The sequence below is a fragment of the Anopheles coustani genome, chromosome 2, assembly GCF_943734705.1.
Source record: "Anopheles coustani chromosome 2, idAnoCousDA_361_x.2, whole genome shotgun sequence".
Taxonomy (NCBI): Eukaryota; Metazoa; Arthropoda; class Insecta; order Diptera; family Culicidae; genus Anopheles; species Anopheles coustani.
In genome coordinates, this window is record NC_071289.1 from 74,680,390 (window position 1) to 74,706,982 (window position 26,593).

The 26,593-nt window shown below is 42.9% G+C and overlaps 2 protein-coding genes across 2 annotated transcripts in view; both read right to left on the reverse strand.

Annotated features, from left to right (window-relative positions):
* Positions 1-14,307, reverse strand: part of LOC131265010 (uncharacterized) — a 42,220-nt gene extending 27,913 nt beyond the window's left edge. Inside the window, exon 1 of the mRNA XM_058267272.1 lies at positions 13,902-14,307. Coding sequence (XP_058123255.1) covers positions 13,902-13,955 — 54 coding nt within the window. The 5' untranslated portion in view covers positions 13,956-14,307. The remainder of the gene's footprint in view (positions 1-13,901) is intronic.
* An 18-nt stretch (positions 14,308-14,325) lies between these two features.
* The window catches only part of LOC131266181 (eukaryotic translation initiation factor 5B), a 70,343-nt gene continuing 58,075 nt past the window's right edge, over positions 14,326-26,593 (reverse strand). Inside the window, exons 7-8 of the mRNA XM_058268559.1 lie at positions 25,185-25,346; positions 14,326-14,693 (exon numbers count right to left, since the gene is read on the reverse strand). Coding sequence (XP_058124542.1) covers positions 14,586-14,693; positions 25,185-25,346 — 270 coding nt within the window. The 3' untranslated portion in view covers positions 14,326-14,585. The remainder of the gene's footprint in view (positions 14,694-25,184; positions 25,347-26,593) is intronic.

A 26,593-nucleotide genomic window follows, 5' to 3' on the forward strand; every position in this document is an offset into this window, starting at 1 on the left:
ACGTATGTGTGCAATAAATGTGCTTCAATGTGATTATGTTTTAATAGGTTGACCTAGACAAAGTGACCTGAAATTTAAGTAAAAAATTTAAACTAAAACTATGAACTTTAAGAAACTATCGAAACATTCTTAACTTCGCACCAACAAAAAAGTGTACATAAGATATGTTACTGAACTATTCGAGTTAATTAATTTGATATATCGACATTTTGTAGATATATTCCAACGCTTTGAAAAGGTTAATCCCAACTAAACACACATTTTAAGAATTTATTTAAGCAAACGTGTAAGATTGTACCTACATATTTTGTGGAAAGTTTGTTGAACAGGGTTTTAGAAGACGTTGGAATTTCATTTATTAGTTCCCGATTTTCACTCTCCATGCCGGATGTAGTTTGCACGCAGAAGCAAGAAGTGTTTCCTGCTACACCGACCCGGAGTGGCAAGAAACGAAGCACGGCATATTCTCCGTGCGCGATCTGCGCCACAACTGATTAGGCCAGATATGGTTGGCGAGAGTCAAAAAATAGAACTCACCCCGGGGCAGCAAGGGCGAGGAAGGGGAAGAACATAAAAGAGTGAACCAAATAAGAGAGGAAAAAAAAGGAACACACGCATAAAAACATAAACTCGAAACGGCGGAGAAACACTTTGATGAAGGGAGTGTGCTGGTTGGGGAGGAACTGGGAGAAGGGTCCAGGGGAAGCAAAGCGGCGTAGGCCGGCCTTACGCGACGACTCCGCTGACTGGTTGTCGCGTTGTCGCCGCTTGTCTACGGCATGTCTTACGCGGGCACAACCTATTGCCTGCCACGTCCGTCACGGATCGCCGAATCGAAAATCCGGAGTTGCCGGAGTTGCATGTGCGCCACAGATGTTGCACCCCGGGTGCTGGTGCGTATATCCCGTACCGGCAGGCAGCAGAAGCGGTGAAGGATTTTGCCGCCCGTGCAGCACCGTACCTCCCGTTGGGTCCGGTTGAAAACTCCACGCCGTCTTGCCAGCTACGGCTTTGGGTGACTTTCGGCGTCTGGGAGTCGTATGGGAGGGGAGGAGGGTGATCTCCTAATACTAAGCATGCTGAAAATGCACATACACCAGCACACCGATGTTAGGCGAAACATCCGGATGTGAGGGAATCTGGAGAAGAAGATAAAACAAACACACACACACATGCCAGAGTGTTTGACTCTCTAGGAATCACACGATGTAGCATCTTGTTGCGGTATGTCTATAACTGGGAGTCCTGCACCAGGAAGGCAAAGAACCAGCACACTCAGCGCTTTACGCCACGGGAAAGGCAGGAAGTGTGCGGGTTCGGAAACCGGAATAAATTAACCGAAATGCTTCAAACCGACGGTTCATCAAGGACGGACGTCCGGGCGTCGAACATTGGCAGCGTTTGAAAATGGAGAATCTGACAGTTCCATTTAAATTTTGCTTATGGGTGAAATTTCTATAATGCTACAAACGGATGTACTGAAAATGTATGGTCGAAGCACCAAATGGGTTTGGGATTTAATTGATATTCCACTTTGAGCGAGTACGGGAAACTGGTGCACGTGGGAGGCAAAACATCATCTACCTATTTTTAACTGGATTGTGAATTCAAAGTAACGAGAATGCTGCAGGTCTAAATTTATAATAAAGAAAAGGCTTTTGGGCAAAAGGAAATAATTGGAAACAGTTCATAATAATAAAGGGTGTCCCCGAAAATATAACCACGATTTCTAAATTACGTCTCTGGAAAACGGATGACGCCAAATAGTTGATTCTTTGGGTGTTTGATTGTTTACATTCAAACCTACTAGATAGTGCATCGAAACTATTTTTTCAACCGTTTCTGTTAAAATGCGAGGCATTTCCGTCAAAAAGCGCAAAAGCGTTCTGCACAAATGGTGCTCGACTCCTAACATTTCGCTAAGGCAATTAGCAAAATCGGTAGGTGTGAGTATCGGAGCCGTACGAATCGCCATCCAAAAGTTTCGGGAGGTGTCCAGTTTCGAGGATACGCCGAAAAGTGGTCAAAAACCTGGTCCTATCGACCAACAGTTGAACCGGGAAAGAGCAAAAGCATTCAAGCAAAAATAGTAAAGTTCCATTCGCGATGTACTAGTAGCTCAACAAATGGGTACCTCAAAAAGTAACGTCCAATGTGCAAAGGCAAGATTGAATTTAAAATCGTATAAAATCCAAAAGAAATCGAAAGGGAGGGCAAATCAGGTCGCATGCGTTAAATATCGGGCCCGAAAGCTGTACGACAAGCTGCTGTGCGGCCAATCCTCATTCATCAGCTCGACTATGAGTCGGCCAAGACCAGACCAATTGAGATATTTTGGGCGCTAACGAAGGCACACTTGAGAAAACATGTTAAAGCTACGGAAAACATCAACATTTTTCAAAAAAACTGTAAAACCGTTCAAAAGTGTCGAAAACCGTTCTCGACAAGTCTGTGCTGAGCCATATCGGAGGCGACAGATCAAAAGTGCGGTCATTAACAAACGATTATATTTTTTAAATTTTGTTTTTCCACAAATAGTCGAGAACAGAACCCAAACACAGTTTATGAAACAAAACTTCAGTTTCTGGCACAGGTTTTATTTTTTACCTAGTTTTTAAATCGTGCTTATACTTTCGGGGACACCCTTTGATCCTTGCTTTGGATTGAAAAAACGAAAAAGGGACGCTCCTATGAAGACTCGGATTGCAAATGCTAAGAAACTTAATTACATGAGTTCAGAAATTAAAACTAATGACAATTGAAAACTATCATTTCTTCGCATTTTTCATACGTCATTGAAAAATAAACGTAATTCTTTCATTAAAACACACGTTCATTATGTATCCGTTTAAATATTTTCAATTATATGCAAATATTGATCATGGAAAACAGAACTCATTTAAAAATTATAAAACGTCAAAGTGCCACAGTGATAAAAGTCCCAATTTCAAGATGAATCGAGCTAAAACTTTTTGTCAAACTACTATTTGCTATGTTTGAGTCTTACAGCCTTTTACTCACTCATCGGCAAATCCAGTAGTGTTCCTGGATCATCTAACGAAGCAAGTCTACTAAAAAGCTTGTCATGTTGAGACATCAAACTTACAACTAGGAACACCAAACGGGTTTAGTACACAATTTGTAGCTTTCTAAGACCGCAATGAGAAGTATCGTATGGTTGATTCTTCAACATTAATGCTCAATGCGCTTTTTTTACTGTACTCTACTTTTACTCTACTATCTACTTTACAGTAGATGCTTTTTATTCGTTTTTCTTAAATGGGTTACGAATATTTCTTTCTGGTTCGTATTGCCCCACCTTCCCCTACCGTTCGTTTGCCACTTATTTGGCTTCGGACGGGGGTGACCGTAAACGAATTACTATTGATCGTGATACATATTTGCATTTTGACAGACGATTCGCCATAAATCCCGCCCGGGATCCAAGGCCCAAAATTGAAGTCAAACGACCCACTTGCAGGTGGACGGATTTGGAAAACAAACAATGATTAACAATATCGATTGTTAATCCCAGATGGATTACACCGCGGGGTGAAGGGGGTGTGAGGTGGCCTAACGTGGGTCGTTGAAGCGTGCCTGAAAATGCATCCAATTGGCCTACATCGGACACCCTCCTCCCCCCGCGGACGGAGGCGTCCAACGAGTAAGGCTATCGATCGATTTGCTTCCAATCGAAAACGGGTCCCTTCGATCAAAAACCGCGTGGAGTGTGTTGGTGGATGCGTGTGTGTGTCTTTGACATCTCGGACAAACAATTCGAATTCTTGCACGTACTCTACCGTATGGTCACGGTATGACGCACATCCGTTGTCGAAGAAAAATAAAGCGAGCAAAAATGAAACAAATGTGGAAAGGAAAGCCACCCCGGCATACTTCTGTTAGAAAACGAAACGACTGGTCGAGTATTTAAAAGCGATCCCCGACGAGCCGAGTTATTCAGAGCACTTTCAACAAGGATAAGGCCCAACGTCCCAAAAATGGTAGCCTTTTTCGAAGTTGCTTATGCTTTACTAGTCGATCGCAAAGGAACCAAAGCTCGGGATTTCCGATCAGCTGAGCTACACAAAAAACGCTTCTCCGTACAAGTGGCTTTCGTGTGTTAAGGTTTCTATTTTATTCAGGATTGCGGGCGAAATGAAGTCGATGGGAAACGGCCAATCATGAACACACACGCACACACACACACAGCATCGCTGATGCGTAGGGGAATCGCGAGGAAAAAAAAGTTGAAGGGAAACACAGAAACATTAAGTGAAAGCAAGCCAATGGCGGGCGACGAGCAAGAGGTGGGTGGGCGGGCGGTGGAACGCGGATGTCATCACGTCATTGTCACAACGAAGCATAATGAGGATGTACTTCGTTTACGGCATGGCGTACGTACCGCTGCCTGACGCGGGGTTGCTCCGGTTCGGGATTTGGTTGGTTTCCGTCGAACCACGCCACCGCCGCCTTCGACGCCTCTGCCACCAGTTGTGGCCCCAAAACGCCGCAAACCACGGTTACGGTTGGTTTATCGTTCTGCGTCAAACCGGGGCGCGGGAAAGCAGGGGGGAGACAAAGTCGAGCGGAGGGGGCGGGGATTTCCGTGTGCAAAATCATTTCGTTTATGCCTTTAATGCTATCGTGTGATGAAGTGTATTATTATAACAGGATGTCAAACAAAACCCATAATTAAAGGATTTTAAGTTTATATTGCAATGCAAGATTTACTTCAAAATAGTATGTAAACGTTAGTTATTGGAAAATGTTTTTGATAAATGCAATTTCTTGCAACTTGATTTCTTATTTTTAGTGAATAAAATAAATTGCGTTTGATCCGATTTTCCAACAGAAGGACGATGATTGCCCGAAGCGCCTTACTTATGCACTTTGGTCGTTCCTTCTGTTGGACTTGTCCTGAGCGATTCGCGCAATCTATAACTCCGAACTTAGTTCACCTGTCAAGAATCACGTTTGTAAACATTAACGCCTACAAAAGCGAACAAGGATATCAGAGTAAACTTTTCCAATGCCTACTCTTCATATCACTTTCCCACCAGTTCCATCTTCTAATAATAATAAAAACCTGAAAGAGATAATCGATCACAATTTCCAAAATGAGTCGAACTAATCTTTTACTGTACATTTCAGTAAAAACCATTCTCATCTTAGGATTATTATTATGAATATTATTTGATTAGTCGATATTTAAGTAACACAAATCCCATGAAACGGGTTTAAAGTTGGGCAGTAAAAAAGAAATGGATTAGGGATTGTTTATCCTATTCTATGCTATTGTAAGTTCTAATCGACAATTCTTTCTATAACTTTTTGTTTTTCGGATTTCCCATTAATTTCTTACACTGGAACATACTAAGGCAGTGTTTGATTTACATGTTTTTGATCAAGTATATTTAAACTTTTGTGAAAAGTTACATTTTTTTGCTCAGGGCTAGACACTTTCATAACCAGTAGTGAACTTGCTTTTGCCACTGTCTTATGTGATGTTTTAGAACAAATTACAATCCTAAGATTTTCTTGTAAAATGAGAAGAAACTGTTGTTCAAGTTAGCTACGTTTCATTACCTGTGGTCTTTATTTTAATTAAATTATTTATTGGAACCTAAAATTGTACATTATACTCAACTGACTCATATCTTCAACATTTTTTTTAAATGTAATGCACCTGTTATATCTCCCAAGGCGGCAATCAACTCGCTTACGGATGTTGATAAAAGTTCTATCGCAAATCAGTTGCGCGTCATCGGCAAACCGAACGCACCGCAACGTCCGCGCCCTCATCGATCAGCTGGGCCGCGGTTTCATTCATTAAAAAAGACACTTTTACTTTTCCTTATCAGCTGTTTGGCCGCGTTATTGATTTCTTCCCTTTCGTGCGAGTGTTAGACGATGATTGGGTGACGCGCAGGAAGAAATAAAAAGTCCTATTTTTATCGTCATCCGTTGACGAGTTTGCCTTCGAAAGACGTCTACGAGCGTCTCGGTTGGGCCCAAGAGTGCCCTATGGTTGGGGTTTTTAATTGAGCCGTTCGAAACGAAACGGACAAATAGCCAGTCTCTGCCACTAATCAGTGGCGATAATAACTGATAAGCGCAAGCGTAACGTAACAGCGGATGTGGGTGCCATGGGGTGGGAGAACGTGGGCCGCATTTCGAGGGGGTTGTTTTTAATTAGGTGTAGTCTGCCTGAGTCTCCCTCGGACGGTATTAGTACTAAGCTGCAATCAAGTGACACCTTCCGACGGGTTTTATTTATCAAACCTATAACAAACGGTTCAAAGCTCAGTTTATGTCAATAAATCATAGATGAAAAAAAAAAGAAAAACATTAACCACAACTATAAACCATACATTCATGGAGTGCTTGAGGAATTATTCATTTACATATTTGTGGTGATACACACTTTCTTTTCTCGCTTAGATGTTGTTCTCGTTTTGTGAGGGAAATATAGAGCGATCACTTTCTTGGCTTCTACGATATTCATTACAGAGCGATCAGCTTTTTTACAACAATAAGATAACGTTTAAGATAATAAGGACGTGGTATTAAGTAAAAGTAATACTAATAAGGAGAGTACACACACATTCTGCGGGTTAAAAAGTGTAGGAAATTAAATACAGATATAACCTATTAAACTGGAGCTGATTTTCACGATTGGGATCAATTTCAAAAAGATGAAAGCTTGAAATAAAGCTCGTTGTTCTTTTTATCATTTTCGTTCCCATGAATGTCACATATCGTGCAAATAGACAGCCAAACGGGTCTTGTGCCGTAACATAACATTAGACAACTTCCAAGAGCTTTGCAGGTTCGGGAAACTCTTTGAAAAATAATTTTCCAATTCACAAAATAGACAGCCGAGTTTTCCACTAGTTACAGTCGTTGTTGGAAACATCTTAAGGGAGGCAAAACCGATGGGTGTTTGTGTGCGAATGTTTTCCGTGGTACACCCTCTTTTTGCTGGCACGAATCATACTCCCTTTCCGACCCTTCCTCTCCCCTTATAGTCCTCCCACTCCCTTTTCTTCCGTTTCAACGCCACGCAACGGTTTCGACTTTGGCGGGTTTTGGCAACGTTTCGCAGAAGAACGCCAAAAGAAAAATATTACCATTTCCCACCCGAACGCTAGCGTCCCAGCGAGCGTGTGTTTCAGGACACCCGTCCTCCTCATCCTCCGCCACTCCTCTTGCCAACGTTACACACGGAGCAGCGAATTTTGATTGAGAAAAAGTAGCATCTATTTTTACCCCTCATTACTTCATAAACAAAAATAAGTTTCGTTCTCCGTCCCGCCGCGGCCGCCCAAAGGATTTTGCGAAAATCTTGCGGAAAATCTACGACCTCCCCCAGCCCCCCGTAGGAGGGGAGGGAGGGTGCCTTCCGATGTCGGGCGGGAAATGACGCTGCTCGGCGGTTTTGCGCTGCTCGCCGAGAGAGTGCTCGTCGTGACGGTGGCCTTTAGGGATGGGCGCGATTTTCCAACCATCTTCCCGGTTGGAGGGAAAGTTCACAACCGCCACGACGGCATCTGCCTTCCCCAATGCCTCCGTGACTCTGCCGGTTCTACCGCTCCGTTAGTCAGTTCGCGCCGGACGAACTCAAGCGGATACGGTAGATTTTGTCCTTTTTCCCTGATATTTTGCGCTTATTTGCGCGCACTTCGCGTGCTACGGAACGCGATCCGCTGCGCCCGCTGGTTCAGCGAACTCGCGCCAGCGCAAAGATCGGAACCGCTTGGGCCAGCTGAGCGAAACCGGGTGCCGATGACGCACCAGACGTTCACGCGGGGGGTTTGTTTACGAGAGAAAACCCGGCCAAGGAACGCAACCCTTCAGTCGAACTGAGAAGAGATTTGCACGGTTGCTGGCGAATTGCGTGCGAGTCTCCCCGACTTCGATCCGATCGGTTGGTAAACGGTGGATCTAGCACACTTTACATGGATCTGATGGATCTACGTGCAATACGTAACACCCAATAGGGGTGTTTGCTACAAATCCATTGATCGATTTGCTGCGAGACGATTTGAGATTTAAACACTTACTTTAAACGTAACCTTTAACTTATCTAGTTCGATTGGTTTGTTGTCATAGAAGTTGACAAGAGAGTTTAAAATAAACTACAGCTAAAGTTTTTCCAGGTTGCCAACTCCTATCAAACATTTCAAAAGGATAAAAGGATTACGAACATTAAGTGAGGTTCACATGAAAAGCGAACCAGTTAAAACATATGACATTATTCGAGAAAACTAGTTAAGTTTTGATGAAACTAAACTTTTGCGACACTTTTCAGCAATTTTGGCTACATCAACTTTGTTGATTTCATTTGTCTCGCCAATTTTGGGTAAAATTTTTATTATATTTCCAGTTAGAAAAAAATAACAAAATATAGTTCCTCTTACTGGTTGTGGGACAAATTGATATTCAAACGCAATTTTCCTACGCGTCCAACGAAAAGATCGATTTGGGAGATAAACTGAATCCGATGGATGATAACATTGTATGTCGAATTCTGGTGCCTATAACTTTTCTCTAATCATCTACGAAAAGTTTGCGTTTTTCAGCTCACATATTTGCGAAAATTTACGGATATTGATCTAAATAGACAAACCTAAATTCAGTCTTTCGACCTTGATGAAATTGGTCACCACCAATCATCTGCATTTTGTTAGCGGACCAGTAATTTAACTATCATGAAAACTAAACCCCTTTCCACATTTACAAGCAAAAAATGTACAACTTACTACATTGTTTGCGAACAAGCAGTTGTGATTAGAAAGTATTAATTTGATTTTTTGTTTTAACTCGTTTTTTGTTAATAAATGAACACGCTATGACGGAAGGGAAAAAAAGGAAAGATCCCAACCAGAAACATGTTGACATCGAAACCGCGCTTGCGATAATCCCCAAAGACGCCGTCGATGTCAACGAGTTTCCTTTCGCGCATTCTCGTCCCGGCGACCGGCAACTACCCGCCCGCCCGCCCGCCTTCCCGTCCGAGTGAGAGTTTCGTGACAGTCAAAACAAATTCTTCACTACCTCCGCTCTCCCTCGTCCCCAGGGAGAGATTCACGAGACGCTGATCCTCGCTGAAGTCCGGAATTGCTCGATAAAAAGGAAGAAGCTGCGAACCGAACGAACAGCTCATCAAGCGTTGCACGCGGAGGAGGGGATGCGGGGATTAAAAAGCGCCCATATCCCCTCACGCAAACGCCATTTTTCGCCGTGCCGTCAAACGGGCCGAGCCGCGTTGTAAATCATTGCAACATTGTTGCATGCAAATGTGATTCCGAAACATGCTGCCCCGCTGGCTGCCGGTCTCTCCTTTCTACCCCTTGTACTTTGCCACCCGGTCGCATTGGTGTTTGGTTTTTGTTTTGCTTTTGGAATCTACACCTCTACCAGCCGAACCTCTTCCGCGGAACGGGCCTGTGCTCCGTAAATGCGCCACATTTCGACCCTTCCGCTCGACGAAAAATTCCCGCGTGACGAAACTATCCACCGAGAGCTACAAGAGAGGCAGGAGGAGGAGTGTGGGGGGAAAGTCAACCGCCAACCAGGAGAGAACCAATTAAATCTCCTTTAAAGAACCCATTAAGTGAGATTGATTAATTCCTGCCAGTGCCGCCATTTTGTCAAATAAGTGGTATTTGTTTATTTGATTCAAATGTTTCCACATCATTTGCGCACTGAACTCTTTCCATTTGCATGTTTTTTTTTACTTAGTTTGAACATATTGATGTTATGATGCTGGTTGATGAAGATATTTGTTTCATCGTGCTGACGCGAACTCTTAATTTATTTGTAATGTAGACACGATCTCGGTAGCAGAAATATATTAAACGGTGATCGATTCTGGTTGATCGTTAACATAAAATCGTATTTCTTTTTTAGAACATTAAAAATTAACGAAGATCAAATCTTTATACAAATCGGAAAGAAAGGAAGAGTATGCAACGAAAAAGGGTGTAAAATAAAACAAAACATGTACAACCGGATACGTGCAACCGTATCTTTACCTACTCAAACAAACTAAGTGCCACAGCAATACTAGATCGTGAATATATGTTCATTCACATGCACCGTAAGACGAGTAACCGGAGAACATAGCGAGATAGAGAGAACTAGGAAGGTTTGCCGCAATCTTGCCCATCGATCGTACATCCAATCCAACGCAGCAGCAATTAATGATTCCACACACGGGACGCTTTCGAACAGCCGCTTCTTTGCTCCTTTCGGTGCTCAAAATCTGACACATGCCGCCAACGCCGGAAGCAGCATTACGGGTCGCTTCGACCGGTCTCCGGCTTGGCAAAGCAGGCCACCAAAGGAAAAACACCGCCCCGGACGGAACAAGAACAATGAAGCGGGTACGCGTGGTGACACATTGCGTTGCGTCTTATGAAATTAATTATTCGCTCAATTCCTCGTGCCTCAAGTGGGAAGCGGTAGTGAGTTTACTCCTTTGATGTTTTGCCACTTCCGGGCTCCGTTTTCGGTGAAGCGCGTGACCATCAAACCATTCAAATATGTAAAAAATAATTCAATAGTAAAGGGTCTTTATTGACGAATTTATCTGACTTTATCGTCCCTGATTTCCAATTCCAAACACTAAAAATTAAAAACTGAACATGTTTTAAACGTAGCTCATATTAAAAGAAAGGGGTTGCATCATTTCAGCTATACTTCATACAGCAAACACTTCGTAATTGCAGCAAATTCAGACCAGGAATCCACATCCCGTCAGCACTTTCGCAAGCTCTGTGGCAACCGTGGACTTGCAGTTCGCTGGTATCCCGATCAACCTACGCCGGCGGACTCAAAGTAGGTAACGTTGGCGAGGACTTTCACTCGGCGTAATGTCTGAGCGTAGGTGTGTAGATTCGAGCTCGTCGTGCCTTCGGTAAGGTACCGATCATGGACTTTATACACAGATTTATCTCTGTTCTGGTACAAAGGAAAGAGTTTTTTAGCAAACAAAACGGTATATTTCTCAATCAAAATAAGGTATTATTTTAAGAAGCTAAATTTTGCTTGGTTAGCACCTCTCGTAAAGAAAAGCATCCCTTGGAAAGTAAACGAGAAAACTGTGGCACCTGAAAACTGTTCAACCTTTGTGCACGTCTTAACTGTGCCACCGGGTTGAACACCACAATGCAGGCTTCTAAGTTGACATACGTATGCAGGCACTTATACAAATTAAACGCAAAATTGTTCAAAAATACATAATAATAGCTTTAAAATATACCAAAATAATAATGTTTATGGTTCATGGAGTCTTACAATGTATCAAAACCACAATTACTTTGGTTTTTCCTTATTTTTCGGCTTGAGGCAACCCAGACCCGTTAGAGACATAGTCGGATGAGTTAGAGACAAAATGAAATGCGTTAGAGGCAACTGTCAATGAGCTATTTCAATACCAGTTCCTTTAGAGACAACAGTTGATGAGCTATCTCAAAATAACGTGCGTTAGAGGCAAAATCGCCCGCTTTCGAGGCAAAGTTGGCTGGCAAAGCCTGTAAAGTTTGTTTTGAGACGAAAACTGAAGAGTACGCTGAAAAGCTGTTACACCACAGCCTCATTTAAAAAAACTCAATAAATTATAACTAATTAAAAAAGGGTTATTCAAACATTTTGTAAAATAGATAAAACATATAAAATGACTGCCATGATTTGTTGTTTGAAATATGGTTGTGGTTTCGATATATCAAAAACAATAAATAACTTAATCGTTGATAGCGTTGTTAATCAATCGAATTGTAGGGTAACAATATTCTCTCCCCCAACAACGCATGCGTATGTTGAAGGTTTAAATTCTTGCTCGCTCCAGCAATCACACGCAATTGATGAGTTCACATTTGGCCCGAAACCCGCAGCGGACATAAATAAGGATCCGACATAAAACTGCTTACCGGAGGAGAAACGCAAATCGTGGGCGGGTGGGCGGCCGGGCTGGAGGAGTGCTTGTGAGGAGCGAGTTTGCAACGGAAACAAAAGTCAATACCGGATGCGCGTTCACATTGAATTGCTGCCACTCGATATAGGCGGTATAGGTTCTCGGCTTCGGAATTCAACACGCCGCGCCGGAAGTGCGCTGAGTACGCCTCGGTATGCACACGCGTGCCGTCACAGTTGCCGACCGGGACCGGGCACGGATCGATTTGGAGTGCCCTCTGTCACCACCATCACCACCACCACCGTGTGCTGATTGCTTCCACAAACAGCAAATATGCACACCCAGCAAGCAAGCAAGTGGCTTTATTTTGCTAGGTAAGGGGGGTTGGTTGTTGCTGTTATCACGCTCCGTCGCCACATTCCACGGCCACGTCTCAATTGCCGGGCTGGGTCATGCGGCCGGAACCGATTAAGATGATTGTGCACGGCCAAATAACGTGCCGGCACTAGTTTCTTGCCATTTACTGTTCCTACAGCAGTCATTTGAAACAGGCTAATATACTGCCACGCTGTTGACGGACTGTTTGCATATCTACTGCTTGTCGAAGCGTAAAGCAAACGGATGCTTGTTGTACGCAAAATATTTTGCCAGTGCATATACAGTATTCAGATAAAGAAAGTCGCGCAAATCTCTCTGAACTGTTTCGTTGCCAAATTCTGCTTTATGACAAAATTCACCAAATTCTGAAAATGATTCCTTCACTTTTCCTAACGCAAACCTATTGGAAAACTGAGACGAAAAAATGTCCTTGCTTTATAAAACCATCATTAACTATCCATTTCAATTTTCACAATAGTTGTAAATTATGCAGAACGTTAAATTGTCTATGACCACAGATAATTTAAACACTCGGACAAAGTTATCTTTTCTCAAGCAAAGTATTTAACTCAAAGAAATTTGTATAAAAAAGAGGATTTAACTTTTATATGCGAGTTTTTCGGTTGGTAAATAATGTTGGATAATCAAAAGTTGTTCGACATATTTCGTAAACTATATACATAAACGTATAAAAGTATAAAGATCGTAACGGATAATAACGTCAGTTTGTGAACCGTCTTTCGAAGTACTGTGTTTACCGAAGAGCATCTTGCCAGATTGGTTTGAGACCTACTGCCACAGATCAGTAAGTTGAACAAGGAACAAATAATTGATAATAAGTTAGCTCAAAAAACGGGGTAAGTCCCAAGCCTTTTTGGTAAAAACCCATCGGAAAATTCTGCCCTTAAGTTTTACCAACTTTAAGCACACCCACAATCCGTCTCTTTTCGCGTTCACTCACACTCGTTACATCGAAAGTTCGGTTTCGCCCAAAACGTGGGCGACATCCTCCATATCGCATTGCCTGTTACCACAAATCGGTAAACCTCCACGCAAAGCATCTTCATACCGGGAGGACTCTCTTTTGGCCTGGCGTCGGAAAATTCGCTCCAGTTCCTGGAAGTCCGAAAATAAACTCCCAGCGCGGCACTAGCCGGGTTTTTGGCCCGTCGGTTTGCGAAAGCCCCCACGCTCACACTCACTTTCCCTCCCCCATTCGACGCCAACGCCATCGAGCGGTCAATCGATCAGTTTCCGGTCGTTACACCCACACTTTCGCCAGCCGTCAAGCGCACGTCAAGTCGGCTATGTTATCCTGGCGCGACAACCGGGGCCGGAACGGTAAGGACTAGACTGTAGTGTGGTATTTAAATGAAACATTTCCTATGATAATGGATACGAAGAATTTATGGTTTACAATTAAAGATAGTAAGTTACACAAAACCAATAGTTTTTGACTTCTAAGGTTCGATTTTGAAAGACAGACAGGCTTTTATGTTTGTATTACATTTTAGTTCTCCTTTTAGAAGTTTCATCAAACAAGTACAGTATCAAATAAAGTAAAGAAGCTTAATTTACAATTAATATAAAACATGCAGTGACTTACCGAGAGCTTCCTTTCGTTCCAACCATCGTTACCTTCTGCGCGGTCGATATCCATCCATTTTCAAGGGCGTTTGTCGGTTTTCTTTCTTTCGCCACACGTACACAACAGATGCCGAGTTTCGATTGTTTTGCTCGCCTGGCAGAAGCAACGATATTGCTTTCATTTATTATCTTGTTTATTTTTTTTCTCTTCGTTTTCCTATTGTGCTCGGCGCTGTTGGGTGAATAAATTTTTACAATCCAGTGTTGTGTCTACTACTGGAAACATCGGCCTCCGCTGCAGCGGTTACACAATGAGAACTGTTTGCATCTAATGCAGACGCTTTGGGGATGCTTTGCGTTACGAAAAATCCAGTTCCGGAAATTTTTAAAATCAAACACACGACATTGATGGAAGTTGACGAATAATTTTAGGACAGTGGACAGTGAAAATTAAAACCACGCAAATGGGCAAAATTTTACAAATAATTGCTTGGAAAATAAGAATTATAAAATTATATGTTTTGACAAAAAATGACTTAGATCGTGGACAACTCATTTGCTTGCTTGCAAACAAATCAAAAACAACAAACATTTAAAAATCATGCACGTGGTACGGAAAAAGAAGCAGTTTTGCCGAAAACGAAATAACAGGAAACCAAAGAAGAAAACAAAATTGCAGCGAACGATTTGATCTGTAATCGGACTACAATATCTGGAAAGTCTTTTTCAGTTCTACCATGAGCGTCCAGTCGGATTTTAGCAGATCATCCCGGAAGTAATCCTTGCACGCATCGATGCTCTGGCGAGAAATCTGAAAAGAGGATAACGAACGCAAAAATCAGTTTTAGTTACAAAGAAGGTATATAGAATACGTTTTACAACTAATAATAAACCTCCGTTATACTTATTAAATAAATACATGAATTTGACGGTAGACCAAGAAACATCAATTGTTGGTAAGAAATACAAACTAAACGAAGGCAACAAAATAAGACAACCGACTCATTGACGGAAAACGTTCATTGAAACCAGCGTTATTGATTTGCCCCAGATTTTCAACAACCACTGCGGCCTTCAAGTGTGAAGCTGCACGCGACAGCGCAACTGCAATGGCACACATGCACTCATACACGTACCAACCAACGAAACTGGTGCATTGATTCATAAAATGTCCACCACTTTAGCTGCCAGGGCGCGGCGCATTCCCGTTTGTGGACAAAATATACAGCTTTATTTGGCAGAAGGGACGGGCAAGCTTTTGACTTACACTTGTTATCAAACTTGTTTGTTGTTTGTAAGGCACTATTGTTTAACCAAACCATTTTGAAGCCAGAAACTACAATCAAAACTCGTTCATGTAACGCCTAGCTTTCGTCAGCAAACCACAAAGTGGCTTGTTATGCAATATTCTTTGTCTTGTCTTTATGTAACTGTAGAAATGTAATTTCCACCTGATACACTACACAACAAAAACATTGCTTTTGAAGTTGAATAGATTCATGAAATAGAAGGATTTTTAAAGTAAATTGTTATTGAAAGTTCGATATTCGTAACACACAGATTGGACAACACATTACATTGGTTTGCTTAAGGGTAAAGACTTTTTAAAAATTATTTATGACTTGTAGCACTTTAACTTCAGAAACATACTGTCTGGAATATGAAAAAAAATACTTTATTCGTGAACGTATCATACAAAGTTAGTCGTTAAAGTCGTATCGTTTCATCCATTTAAAGCTGTCAGTGGCAAAACTAATTAAAATTCACAAAATAACCATCAGAAAATGGGCGCCAACCCCCGCGCCCCCAACATGTTTCACGTAATTTTAGCTTGATAACATTTCGCTAACTGAATGGGAAAAGAAGTCTGCCATTTAAAATGCAGATGTACATCGACGGGTTTCCTTTCAATGGTGGTTTAAAAACCAACCCAATTTTGGCCTCCAAAGCGTCCCTCTGCAATTATCCCTGATAATTGAACAAATAAATAAAATGGACGGGGGAAAACAGGCAGAAAACCCCAGGGCGGCCAAATTGGGTCGCAAAAAGTTTGTTCCCATTGACGTCATCACTCTACGGAGATGGGGAAAGGGTGGGAGATCCCGGGAATATATTCTGCAGCAGCGGTTTCCATTTCCCAACCGAACCGTTAGCTCCGGCCTAAGCCGGGGGCCTGAGCTTCCCCAATGCCACAAGGTTTGGGTATGTGCTTGCCCATCTATGTTCGACGTCATTAATATCGTCCACAATAAATGCTTCCATGTACTGACACTCACACAAACGCGCGCACACATATACCCGCTCGGTTCCATTGCTCCAAGTGTGAGCCGCGTTCGGAAAACGCACAAGAACTTGGAGCCTCCTGGGTTCGCCCTCGGGTGGGGAACCTTTGTTGGCGGGAAAACTCCCGAAACTGGTATCGTGGCGTCGAGATCCTCCATACCAGCGCGTCCCGAAACGAGCTAAACAAGCCTCCAGTTCCTGGGCGCCTGGTCGATGAGCTTATTTTTCTGGCAAGGATGGTTAGGCTGCGAAGGCTCCGCGAGGGATTCACGATTCCGATACACGACATCGACCAAGTGGTGGAAAAAGGACACCCGGGAGCACTGATACCAAGGCTCGTGGCGGGAGCGAGATGGAAAATGGGAATACGGTACGTTATGTACTGGGTTTTCCCGAGCGCGTTTCGGGCGGTTGGTAGGTCTGCGCCCGCGTCGTGGAAAATCGATAAAATCCTGGCAACGAGTACGAAAGTAGGTCACTGGGAAACATCGACATCGCGCCCGTTTCGTTGCCGTTGGATGCGTCGAAGGGGGAAAATGTGTGTTACGGTTGTGATAGCCGGTTTCGGGAGGGAATGCTTTTTCGACCTGTTAAGCCTGGTGGTCCCTATGTTCACCGCTGCTGCCGGGCCAGATTGCACATAATATGGGTGTGTCAGCCGTTGGAGAGCTTTTCCGGGCAGCAAATGTTCGTCATCAATGAAATGGCTTTGAATCAGCAAACCCTCAACCTAGAGCGGCCAGGTCCAACATAGAGGCAATACTGGTGGCGGTGGTGGTAATGCTCGGTTACCAACCTTCATTTGATTTTGGTAAATACATTCCCATTCAAGGCTGGGAAATTATTCCATTTTCCCAGCTTTCCGGGAGGATATAAAGCCAAAAAAGCTGCTGGGGGCTCGTGCAATGCAGAAGGGAAGGTGGTGGTGGTGTGTGTGTATGTATGTGCTTTTGGGCATGGGGCATTTGAAGACTATTTTTAGCTTGGTTCCCCCCACCCTTTCCGTGTGCTTCCGGGAGCAAAAGAAACATAAATAAAGCTGCTCTCGGATTCGGGGAGTAGGAAACCCTGGATACACAAGAACCTTCAACAAAGTGCCAGCTTTCGTTTAAAGCTTACAAACGCCGAAGGGGGCTGAGGCAGGAAACTGGATGTTGTTAGGTTATTTTTAGCCTAGCGAGCCTTTCCCATTGGCAAGGCTCAGAGTGACGAGCCCCTTCCGAGGTGGAACCTTCCCAGTTATCCCATTAAAGGCTGCTGTTGATGCTGTTATGTGAGATATGTCCTTCAGATGTGTACATACAAACACACACACACACACCTTCACTCGTAAGCATGGCCATAGCCAACTGACGTCGAGCCTCCAGGATCCAGGAGTGGCCTTGAATGGTGCTGCGGAAGGAGCTGGAGAGGCGAATTCAGGATGCCACGGATTTCCGCAGTCGAAGCCGCAGGACTCCCGGGATTCGTGGCACAAAATTGGGTCAACAATGACGTCAATGGCCGATCGGAATCGGGAACCCGGGAGGGAGGCGAAACGTCCCGGGATTAATGGATACCATCTCTCTACGGAATGGCCTCCATCGTTCCACTTCGCGTTCGCTAAATCCAGAAGTTTGACAAATGACCAAAAAGCGTGGCATTTTCCGATGCAAGGACGCAAATAGAATTGGAAATAAGTGGAATGTTTTAAAAAATGCTAGAGAAAATACTGTTTTTGTATCGATTCTAAATTGGAATTTCATTTTTTTTTCATCCTGCTGCAAATAACTCAAATGTACTTCAGCAGATTGGATCCGCGAAGAAAACTTACAACGCAGCAAAGAAACGGAACTCGCTTTATCATGTAAATTTGAATAAAAGGTTCCTTTCAAATTTAATGTAAAACCCATTTTAGAATAGGGGTTTTGAATGGAACATTACAATATATTATCTGTAGTGAGTACTTATTTTTTTCAATCTAGCAATCTTTCAGTAGATCGATTCAATTAGAAAAAAAACCCTTGGAAGAGAAATAAAGCTGGATTTGTAAACCGGAGAATACTTTTTGGAATAAATAAAAGAGATAAACATGTGTATGCATTCAGTAAACTGCCCATGCTCGCATATGTGTCCCATTTGCAAAATCACCATTTTGTGAAAATAACGATTGAACATTTTTACGTTAGATATTGTTTTGCTGTTATTAGCGATACAAAATACATGATTGGTTGATCACAATTATTGTATTGTAACATAAACATTTCGCTGAGAATGACATTCTATATAAAATACACGTTTTTAATATTACAATGGTGAAAATAAACTATATGGGACACGATATGCGGGTACTTTCGAAGGCGAAAGTAAAAGTACTCGCATATCAGTCCCATCCTATAGCATACTGTGTTTACCTTGCTCGTCAAAACGTCGATGTTCGGGTTTTCATTCCATATGGATTTTTGCACTTCAACAGTGTATAACTCGTTAAAAACACTTGAATTACAACCATTTGTTGATTATTTTAATTACTTTATATTACAAATTGTTGAAGTTTCATTAACTAGGACTTTTCTTTAATTTAAGCAAAGTAATCATAACAGGTAGGGGGTCCGCGACAGCCGAGCGGTAGCGCCGGTTAGAAAATCGACCCATGAGCGCCGGGGCTCACCACCTCGACGGCGTGGGTTCGAATCCCAACCGAGACCGGACCCTCCCCTGTACGAGAGGTCTGACTATCCACGTACACATAGGGTAAAAAGTCTCGTAAGCCCTTTACAGGGCAGGCATGACCAACAAGGTCGTTACGCCAAGAAGAAGAAGAAGAAGAAGAAGAATCATAACAGGTTGGCTGATAAGTCCCCGGTCTGACACATTGATGGCGCCGCTAGTATTAAATGCATATTATTTTTATATAGTACCAACCTTCAAATGATTCGTGTCAAAATTTGACGTCTGTATGTCAATTAGTTTGTGAGATAGAGCGTCTTTTGTCAAGCAACTTTTGTTATTGTGAAAAAATAGGAAAAAAAGGAATTTCGTGTTTTGATAAAATACTGTTTTCTGAAGGGAAAAAATACAGTGGAAGCAAAAACTTGGCTTGATAATGAGTTTCCGGACTCTGCCCCAGGGAAATCAACAATAATTGATTGTTATGCAAAATTCAAGCGTGGTGAAATGAGCACGGAGGACGGTGAACGCAGTGGACGCCCGAAAGAGGTGGTTACCGACGAAAACATAAAAAAAATCCACAAAATGATTTTGAATGACCGTAAAATAAAGTTGATCGAGATAGCAGAGGCCTTAAAGATATCAAAGGAACGTGTTGGTCATATCATTCATCAATATTTGGATATGCGGAAGCTCTGTGCAAAATGGGTGCCGCGCGAGCTCACATTTGACATTCCACCAAGACAACGCACCGTGCCACAAGTCATTGAGAATGATGGCAAAAATTCATGAATTGGGCTTCGAATTGCTTCCCCACCCACCGTATTCTCCAGATCTGGCCCCCAGCGACTTTTTCTTGTTCTCAGACCTCAAAAGGATGCTCGCAGGGAAAAAATTTGGCTGCAATAAAGAGGTGGTCGCCGAAACTGAGGCCTATTTTGAGGCAAAACCGAAGGAGTACTACCAAAATGGTATTAAAAAATTGGAAGGTCGTTATAATCGTTGTATCGCTCTTGAAGGGAACTATGTTGAATAATAAAAACGAATTTTGACAAAAAAATGTGTTTTTCTTTGTTAGACCGGGGACTTATCAGCCAACCTGTTATATGGGACTGTTATGCGGGTACTTTCAATATGGGACGCAGTCAATTGGGTATTTTTTTCACATTAGCATGCACGGAATGGCCACTTTGAGATTTTTTTTGGAAAATATATTGAAAATGAACATTAATCATGGGGCTAACTCAAAAGTAATGAAAAGTCAAATGGGACTGATATGCGAGTATGGGCAGTAAACTGATTGATAAATAGCCACCATGACCCATTTTGTGAAAAAACAAAAATAGAATATTCGAAATTTTTTAAAAGAATTATGAAACACAGCCAAATACGGTCTAAACTGATAATTTTAGTAACAGGATAAACACCAAATAGCGATATTGAATATCAAACACCAAATACCGCAACGCAAATACTACATAGAGTGTGTTCTAATCTAGGGTTTTTATCATGTAATAAACTTGAAAAAACTAAGTGTAGTTTTTCAGTTTATTTTTCTACTTAAACTGCCCCATCTTCAAGAAATTTACGGCCATTGTCATTGGGAACCATCTCCGCATCAGAAGCGTGTCGTTATACCGAAAGCTTTAGCTGACACGTGTGTAGCAAAGTTATCGTGTGCTTTATGTTTTACTGAACAACAAGCGATAGAAAAAGCACCCAAGCACACACTTAGCCATCGAATAAAGCGACGTTTAGTCACGCCTTGGTACCGGGCTGTCCACGTGGCGATAAATTTTCATGATGACGTTTGGCGAACTATCGAACGTCCCAACGGCGGAAGCATCAGCCCGTGAACGGAAGAAAGGACACCGAAAGGTCTTCGCCTCCGTTGAGAATAGACACGTGTCGTACCGGGCATTGCCTCGGCATTGGTGGCCGTTTTTATTTCTAGCTCCGGTGACATTTCACCAGAAGGCTGGGAAGCAACAGCCGGGAATTTCATCGGAAGGTTGACGCTGATGTGGATGGCTCAGCACAAAACATTCACCATCGTTTCTGAGGTACTGAAACGTGGAAACAAATACTGTTAATTTCTATTGATAATCTATTCAATAACGAACACAATACCCAAGTTTATTCTAGTTTACTTTAAAATAATTGTGAAAAGCAAATATGAAGTGTGACATCTAGAAAAAAATTACAGCATTCAATAATACATCTAGAAAGCAAGCCATGGAGTATTGAAGACTTAGGAACTAATCTAAAAGGTTCGGTGGTGCAAGGTCTCTTACTTGCCCATGGGTCAACTCAAGTACATCGTTAACATTGACAACCGAAAACGGAACAACGTCCCCTGCTTCCCTCGTGCCAACCACTAACATTTTCCTAAAGCGGTCACCTTTGCTTGTAACGCGTCACCAGCCGCGTAGGGAGTACGGCATTCGATCGGTGTTAAGTATTCACTGGATACAGTTTTGCTTTTATAGTGTAAATTAATTACGACCGACGTATTATAATTCCGCCACCGTCTCGACCGACTGGAGAGGTTGTCACCGCCGTTGCACCTTGTACGCAACACGGCAGGCGACTCGAAGAAGAAGGCTGCACACACGGACGAGTAGTGGGAGGCGACTTATGGGCTGAGTTTGTCGACGAAGGAGCTTCGACAACAAAATATGGAAACAACATTCTAGGTGCGGTAATAATGCGAGGAATAAACAATTCAAAACCAGCCTACGCGCGAATGATCGATACCGCACCATTAGGTAGGACGAACGTTACCAGACAATTAAGGCTCGAAAGGCCATCCCCTTGGCTTTGGCGATGGCCAGCGGGTGTTGAGCTTGGAGACAACTGTGTGGTACATTCTATAATTTTATACTGATCCGGAGCTTGTGAAATTCCAACAATGCAATGATCATCCGACGTACCAATTTGAACGGTAGTGGGATTTTTTATATGAGATCGCGGCACAATTTGTCTCGTATATAATTTTATATACATTTTACCAATTTTATATAAAAAATGAACAACCTGCAGATGTCAAGCAGATAAGTGCTAAATGCAACAACAAAGAGGATTATAAAAACAAACTCTTGCGATGAAAATAACACAACGAAGGAAAAATAATTTTAGTCAAACTAGCGGCATCACGTTCTACATGCCTAAAGTTACGATGTAAGCGTCTCTGTTACGAGAGTGTCACAGTCTTAAGGATGGTATTACCGAACAACGCCATTACGCAAAAGAAGAACAGCTAGCGTAACAAAAGTCCAGTCGAATATAATCGAATATAAAACTATAAGCAAGAGAGCGATCTCGCAATGTCATCCGTTTTTAGGGTTTCGTTGGCTCATTGCGTCGGGCGGAAAAAGTACAACAGCAAGAAAAGGGTTCGGTGGTCAAATTTCTCCCAGCTATTTAATTGCACCACTTCCCGATTGACGTCATCGTTGGAAAGGAGTTGCGTGATAAAATTTCGCGCTTTCCCCTTTTGCACCCGGCGGTGGAAAGTTTTTCTCTCCCGTTAGATATATTTAATTTGACTTCTTTTTTTAAGCGTCTATCCGTCTGAGGAAATGAAATGGCCATAGGAAGGGGAACGAAGAAAATGGGAAACAAGTGATAACACGAGTGGCGATTCTATCAGAAACAAGGAAAGGATAAGACCGGGGGCGATCAAAATAAAAGAATAGCGAATTGATGGCCATGCCAAAAAGGTGTGGATAACGTGCGCCGTGTTTACACAGGGAGACGTGAGGCAATTAGACCTCGCCCTGGCTGACGTCATCGCGGCGAAATGTCAGATGGCGACAACGAACAGCGAAGTGCGCGCTTCGGGTCACACTTTAATTTACGTCGTCGACATAAAAACGGACATCACTTCAACGACGCGAACGCACCCCACCTTCCACCCCGCCCACTCATCCCATTCCGGAGTGGTGCCGGATGTCCGGCGTCGGAATCGGAGGCGAACGACAATTTATGAGCTGCGAAATTGCGCCCAATCCGCGGCCGGTTCCTAGCAGGACAGCATATCTTGCACGGACATTGGCCCCGTTAACATGTATATATTTTTGTCGTACTATCGGGAACTCCTTGCAGGATACCGATGAGAGGAGGGGAACTGCTGGCAAGGACTGGAATCCGTGAGGGTATGACGTCATTGACGACTGGAGCGATACCGGAACACGATTCGAGTCGAGGGAAAAGGCTTCGCCTGAGTTATTGCATCAACGTTCCTCTCGAGAAACGTCGAAGCGAATGGAAATCCCATGATGTCACTCGAACGGGAAGTGTGGCCCTTCCACCGGGCCTATATTTACCCTCCATTCTTTTTATCGTGCACGCCCATGTTGTGGTTATTTTGGTCGAGCCTGTATTAAATGTCAATGAACAAAATCAATGTGTTCCGGTGATAAATTCGGTATTGACATTATAGAGCCTCTATCGAGAGAAAAAGGACCATTTGCTTGTGCTAAACATTTCCAAGGCACACTTCAACAACGTTACCATGTTAAATTTTACCCTTTTATTAACATTCTTTCAAAAGTAAAAATGATCATAATGTATCTCGGCCACTTCAAATAATAGTTCAAAAGATACCTCACTTCGGTGAAGCATATCTCAACCAAGGTGTTCAGATTTCAAAAGCGGAACATTCTGTCACCATTGCGTACGACGAAGCAAAGCAGGACCGACCACCGAAGGATCGATGACCTGAATACAGCTTCCGCTCGCTTGACGTCGACGACCTGGGGAGTATCCTGAGCGCACCGCATGACGTCAATGGGCCGCTCTCGGCCACATGATGATGACGTCGTAGTTGCACCAACATAGGCAGGAATATCGGTGCATCTGCAGTGATCCATTGACCTGGATGCGATTCCGGGGGAGGGGTTGGGGATTGCGAAACGTTTTTCATTGACCCAGGTAGAGGAAGAGTTAATTATGTTTTCAATTGAAGTAATGGAAAATGGTCAATAGTTACAAGTAACCAGTTTGTGGAACTGATGAGACAATTTTAGATAAAGATAATTTTCTCGAAATAAGTAATATTAACCATGGACGACACATCCCGTTGTTCGTCATGTTGTTGTAGATGATAACGATGGGTGTCTTCCATTTTCGATCGGATGGTTGATTTTCTTTTTCATCTCTATTACTGCAAGAAACATATTTTCGACCAACCCAAGCAGCTATTTTCATGCGGTGGAACGAAATACTTTTTTGAAAAATAGAACCGCTATTTTTAACCCTCCGCCATCACATTAATGAGGCTGCCCTTTTTCGACGTTTGGACAGCGACAGTGCTCGCCCCGGTTGGTTGGTCGGTTACTGGTGGTGGTGGTGGTGGTGACAGGCAGGCGGAGGCCTCTGCTAAGAGGCACAACATGTAATGGGAGCAGCAGCAAAAGCAGGCAGCGGCCGGATGATGCTACTAACGACTCGGCTTAAAATAAACCCCCGCAAGGTGCATTACAGCCGAAATGGTGAAAAAAAAAAAAACATTTCCACTCCCAGTCCCAAAGCACGGGGGGTAAAACGGTGACAATTTTTAAGTGTTTGGCTCAACCTAATGAAAGCGAATGTGGAGCAACAATCAGATGCAAACATAAACGACCAAAAGCTTGTCCATCGAACCAACATACATACCTACAATGTGGCAAATTCAACCAATTTTATTTTTCATATGTTGCTTCGGAAAGTGAATGATTACTTGGATCAAGTGAACCAATGAAAAACTTTTGTTTAACGATCCAGTAAAATTCAAATCGATCGTTTTTAGCTAAAAGTTCAATAAAGAGGCATTGAGAGGGCAAAGTAGGAATAATTTAGCTCATGTTTTAACCTGCATTACCTTAACAGACCTGATGTGTTTAAAATATTTACTGCCAAGCGGTTTAAGCACATTTTTTTATATCATTTTTTTAAATATAGTTTGTCTATAACATTTATTAAACCAACGATTGTTGAAGGCAAAGCAAAAACTTAGCTTCCCAAAGAATTGATATAAAATATTACTATATTTTTTACGTTGCATTTTCATTTATTTATTGGTTAAAAACTTTTTAGAACTGATTTCTGCTGTCACCCACTTTTGGGTGACATGGCAGTCAACGTGTTAAACGAATCAGGAGAATACCAACATGTTTAGCATTCTTTAAGCTCTTTGGGGAATTCAGAAAAGCTTATCTAAAAATGTTCTGGTCGATAAGCTGTCCTTTTTTTGAGCTTTTTTTTGTAGTTCTTGACAATTAGGTGAGCATTTACTTTTACCGTTTATCTTTCGCGATCTTAAATAAAACTTTTATAGCAACCCAGCAGTTGCTACAAGCAGCAAAGTTTGTTGTTGTCCGTGACTTACCTTACTAACTAGCATATCCGTCTCGTCGAAGTGGCGGCCGAACATTTTCGGCGTCTCGCTCGGAATCGGTTCGATCTTGATGCATACTTCCTGTCCCTTGCGTGCCGACTCAATCTGTTTGTGGTTGGCTTCGATCGACGTAACGACGCCGAGATCCGTGAACTGTCGGGTGGAAAACAAAGTAAAGCAAACGGTGGTTAAAGGATGAAATAGATCAATTGTGTTTTATCGTCACACTACGGGCGTTTACAGGAAATAATTTTTATGTTTAGAACGCCATTTCCGAACGGGAACGGTCCGTTTCGCAACTCCAAACCCGCCAGAGGACTTTCCTTGCTTGCTTGCTTCCGGTGCGCAATAGCGAAATTCCGATGACGCGCTCGCGGGGCGGAAGGAAAGAAAAACAAAACACAGCTTTGATGTGCGAAGTGAGCCAAATTATACGCGATGACAAAATACATTTTCGACCAAACGCGAGAACGCGAAGAATGATTGCAAAAAGCTGAACCGACGACCGAGCGATTGCGTCCGTGGGATTTTTGCCAAACATCGGCAAACAAATGTGACGCACCGACGGGCCACGTTTTTCCGAGATGGCGTGTACCCCATGCGACACTATTTACATCATGCCACAATCATCATCGTGGTTTGCCGAAGGGACTCTCTTTCTGATACCTGTTTTTTTTGCCTACGAAAGTTGATTTTTTTATGCAGGACGATATCGCGGGAGGAACAAATCAAACCCCTGCCCATTCAATAAAATATTGACCATTAGAGGAACGGCATAATCGACCGTGTTCGACCGTGTTCGACCGTTCGACCGTTGATTTAAGGTTCTCGTCCCGTCCCGTGGCCGCAAAAATGGACCTTGATTGACGATTTAGTTGAAAATGGCTCGTTGATACACAGGTATCCGGGGTGGAGAAGGTGCCTTTCTGCGCCTGTCGCTTGCTTTATGTCGCCAAAAGTCGCAAATCTCACGGTGGACAGCAACCCGGTGTCGCCAGCCCGGGGTGGGGAACAAGGCGTAATAAAACCTCCTTCGCGGCTTCCCAATATCATCGCTCGCGTATCGTTTGCATGCACGCGTGGTAGATGGGTTCTCCAATAAATATTCATAACGTTAATAAATTCAATAATTTTACGACTTTATTCTTCATCCGCTGTGTGGATTCTGTTGTGTGTATGGCTTTTTTTTTCTGCCTCCCCGGTTTAGCACCGATTCGAGGCATTTGATTGTGCAATTAGGCATTGCGAGACGCCAACATGGTCCACCTCGAACCACCGGGATATGGGAGGGTAAAAGAGAGCGAACGATGGAGCCAAGGGTCATTCATCTTTGTGCGCTCGACATGCGAAAAACAATTTTGTCTATGAATTTTGTCGGCCACTTTATTGAGATTCTTGCA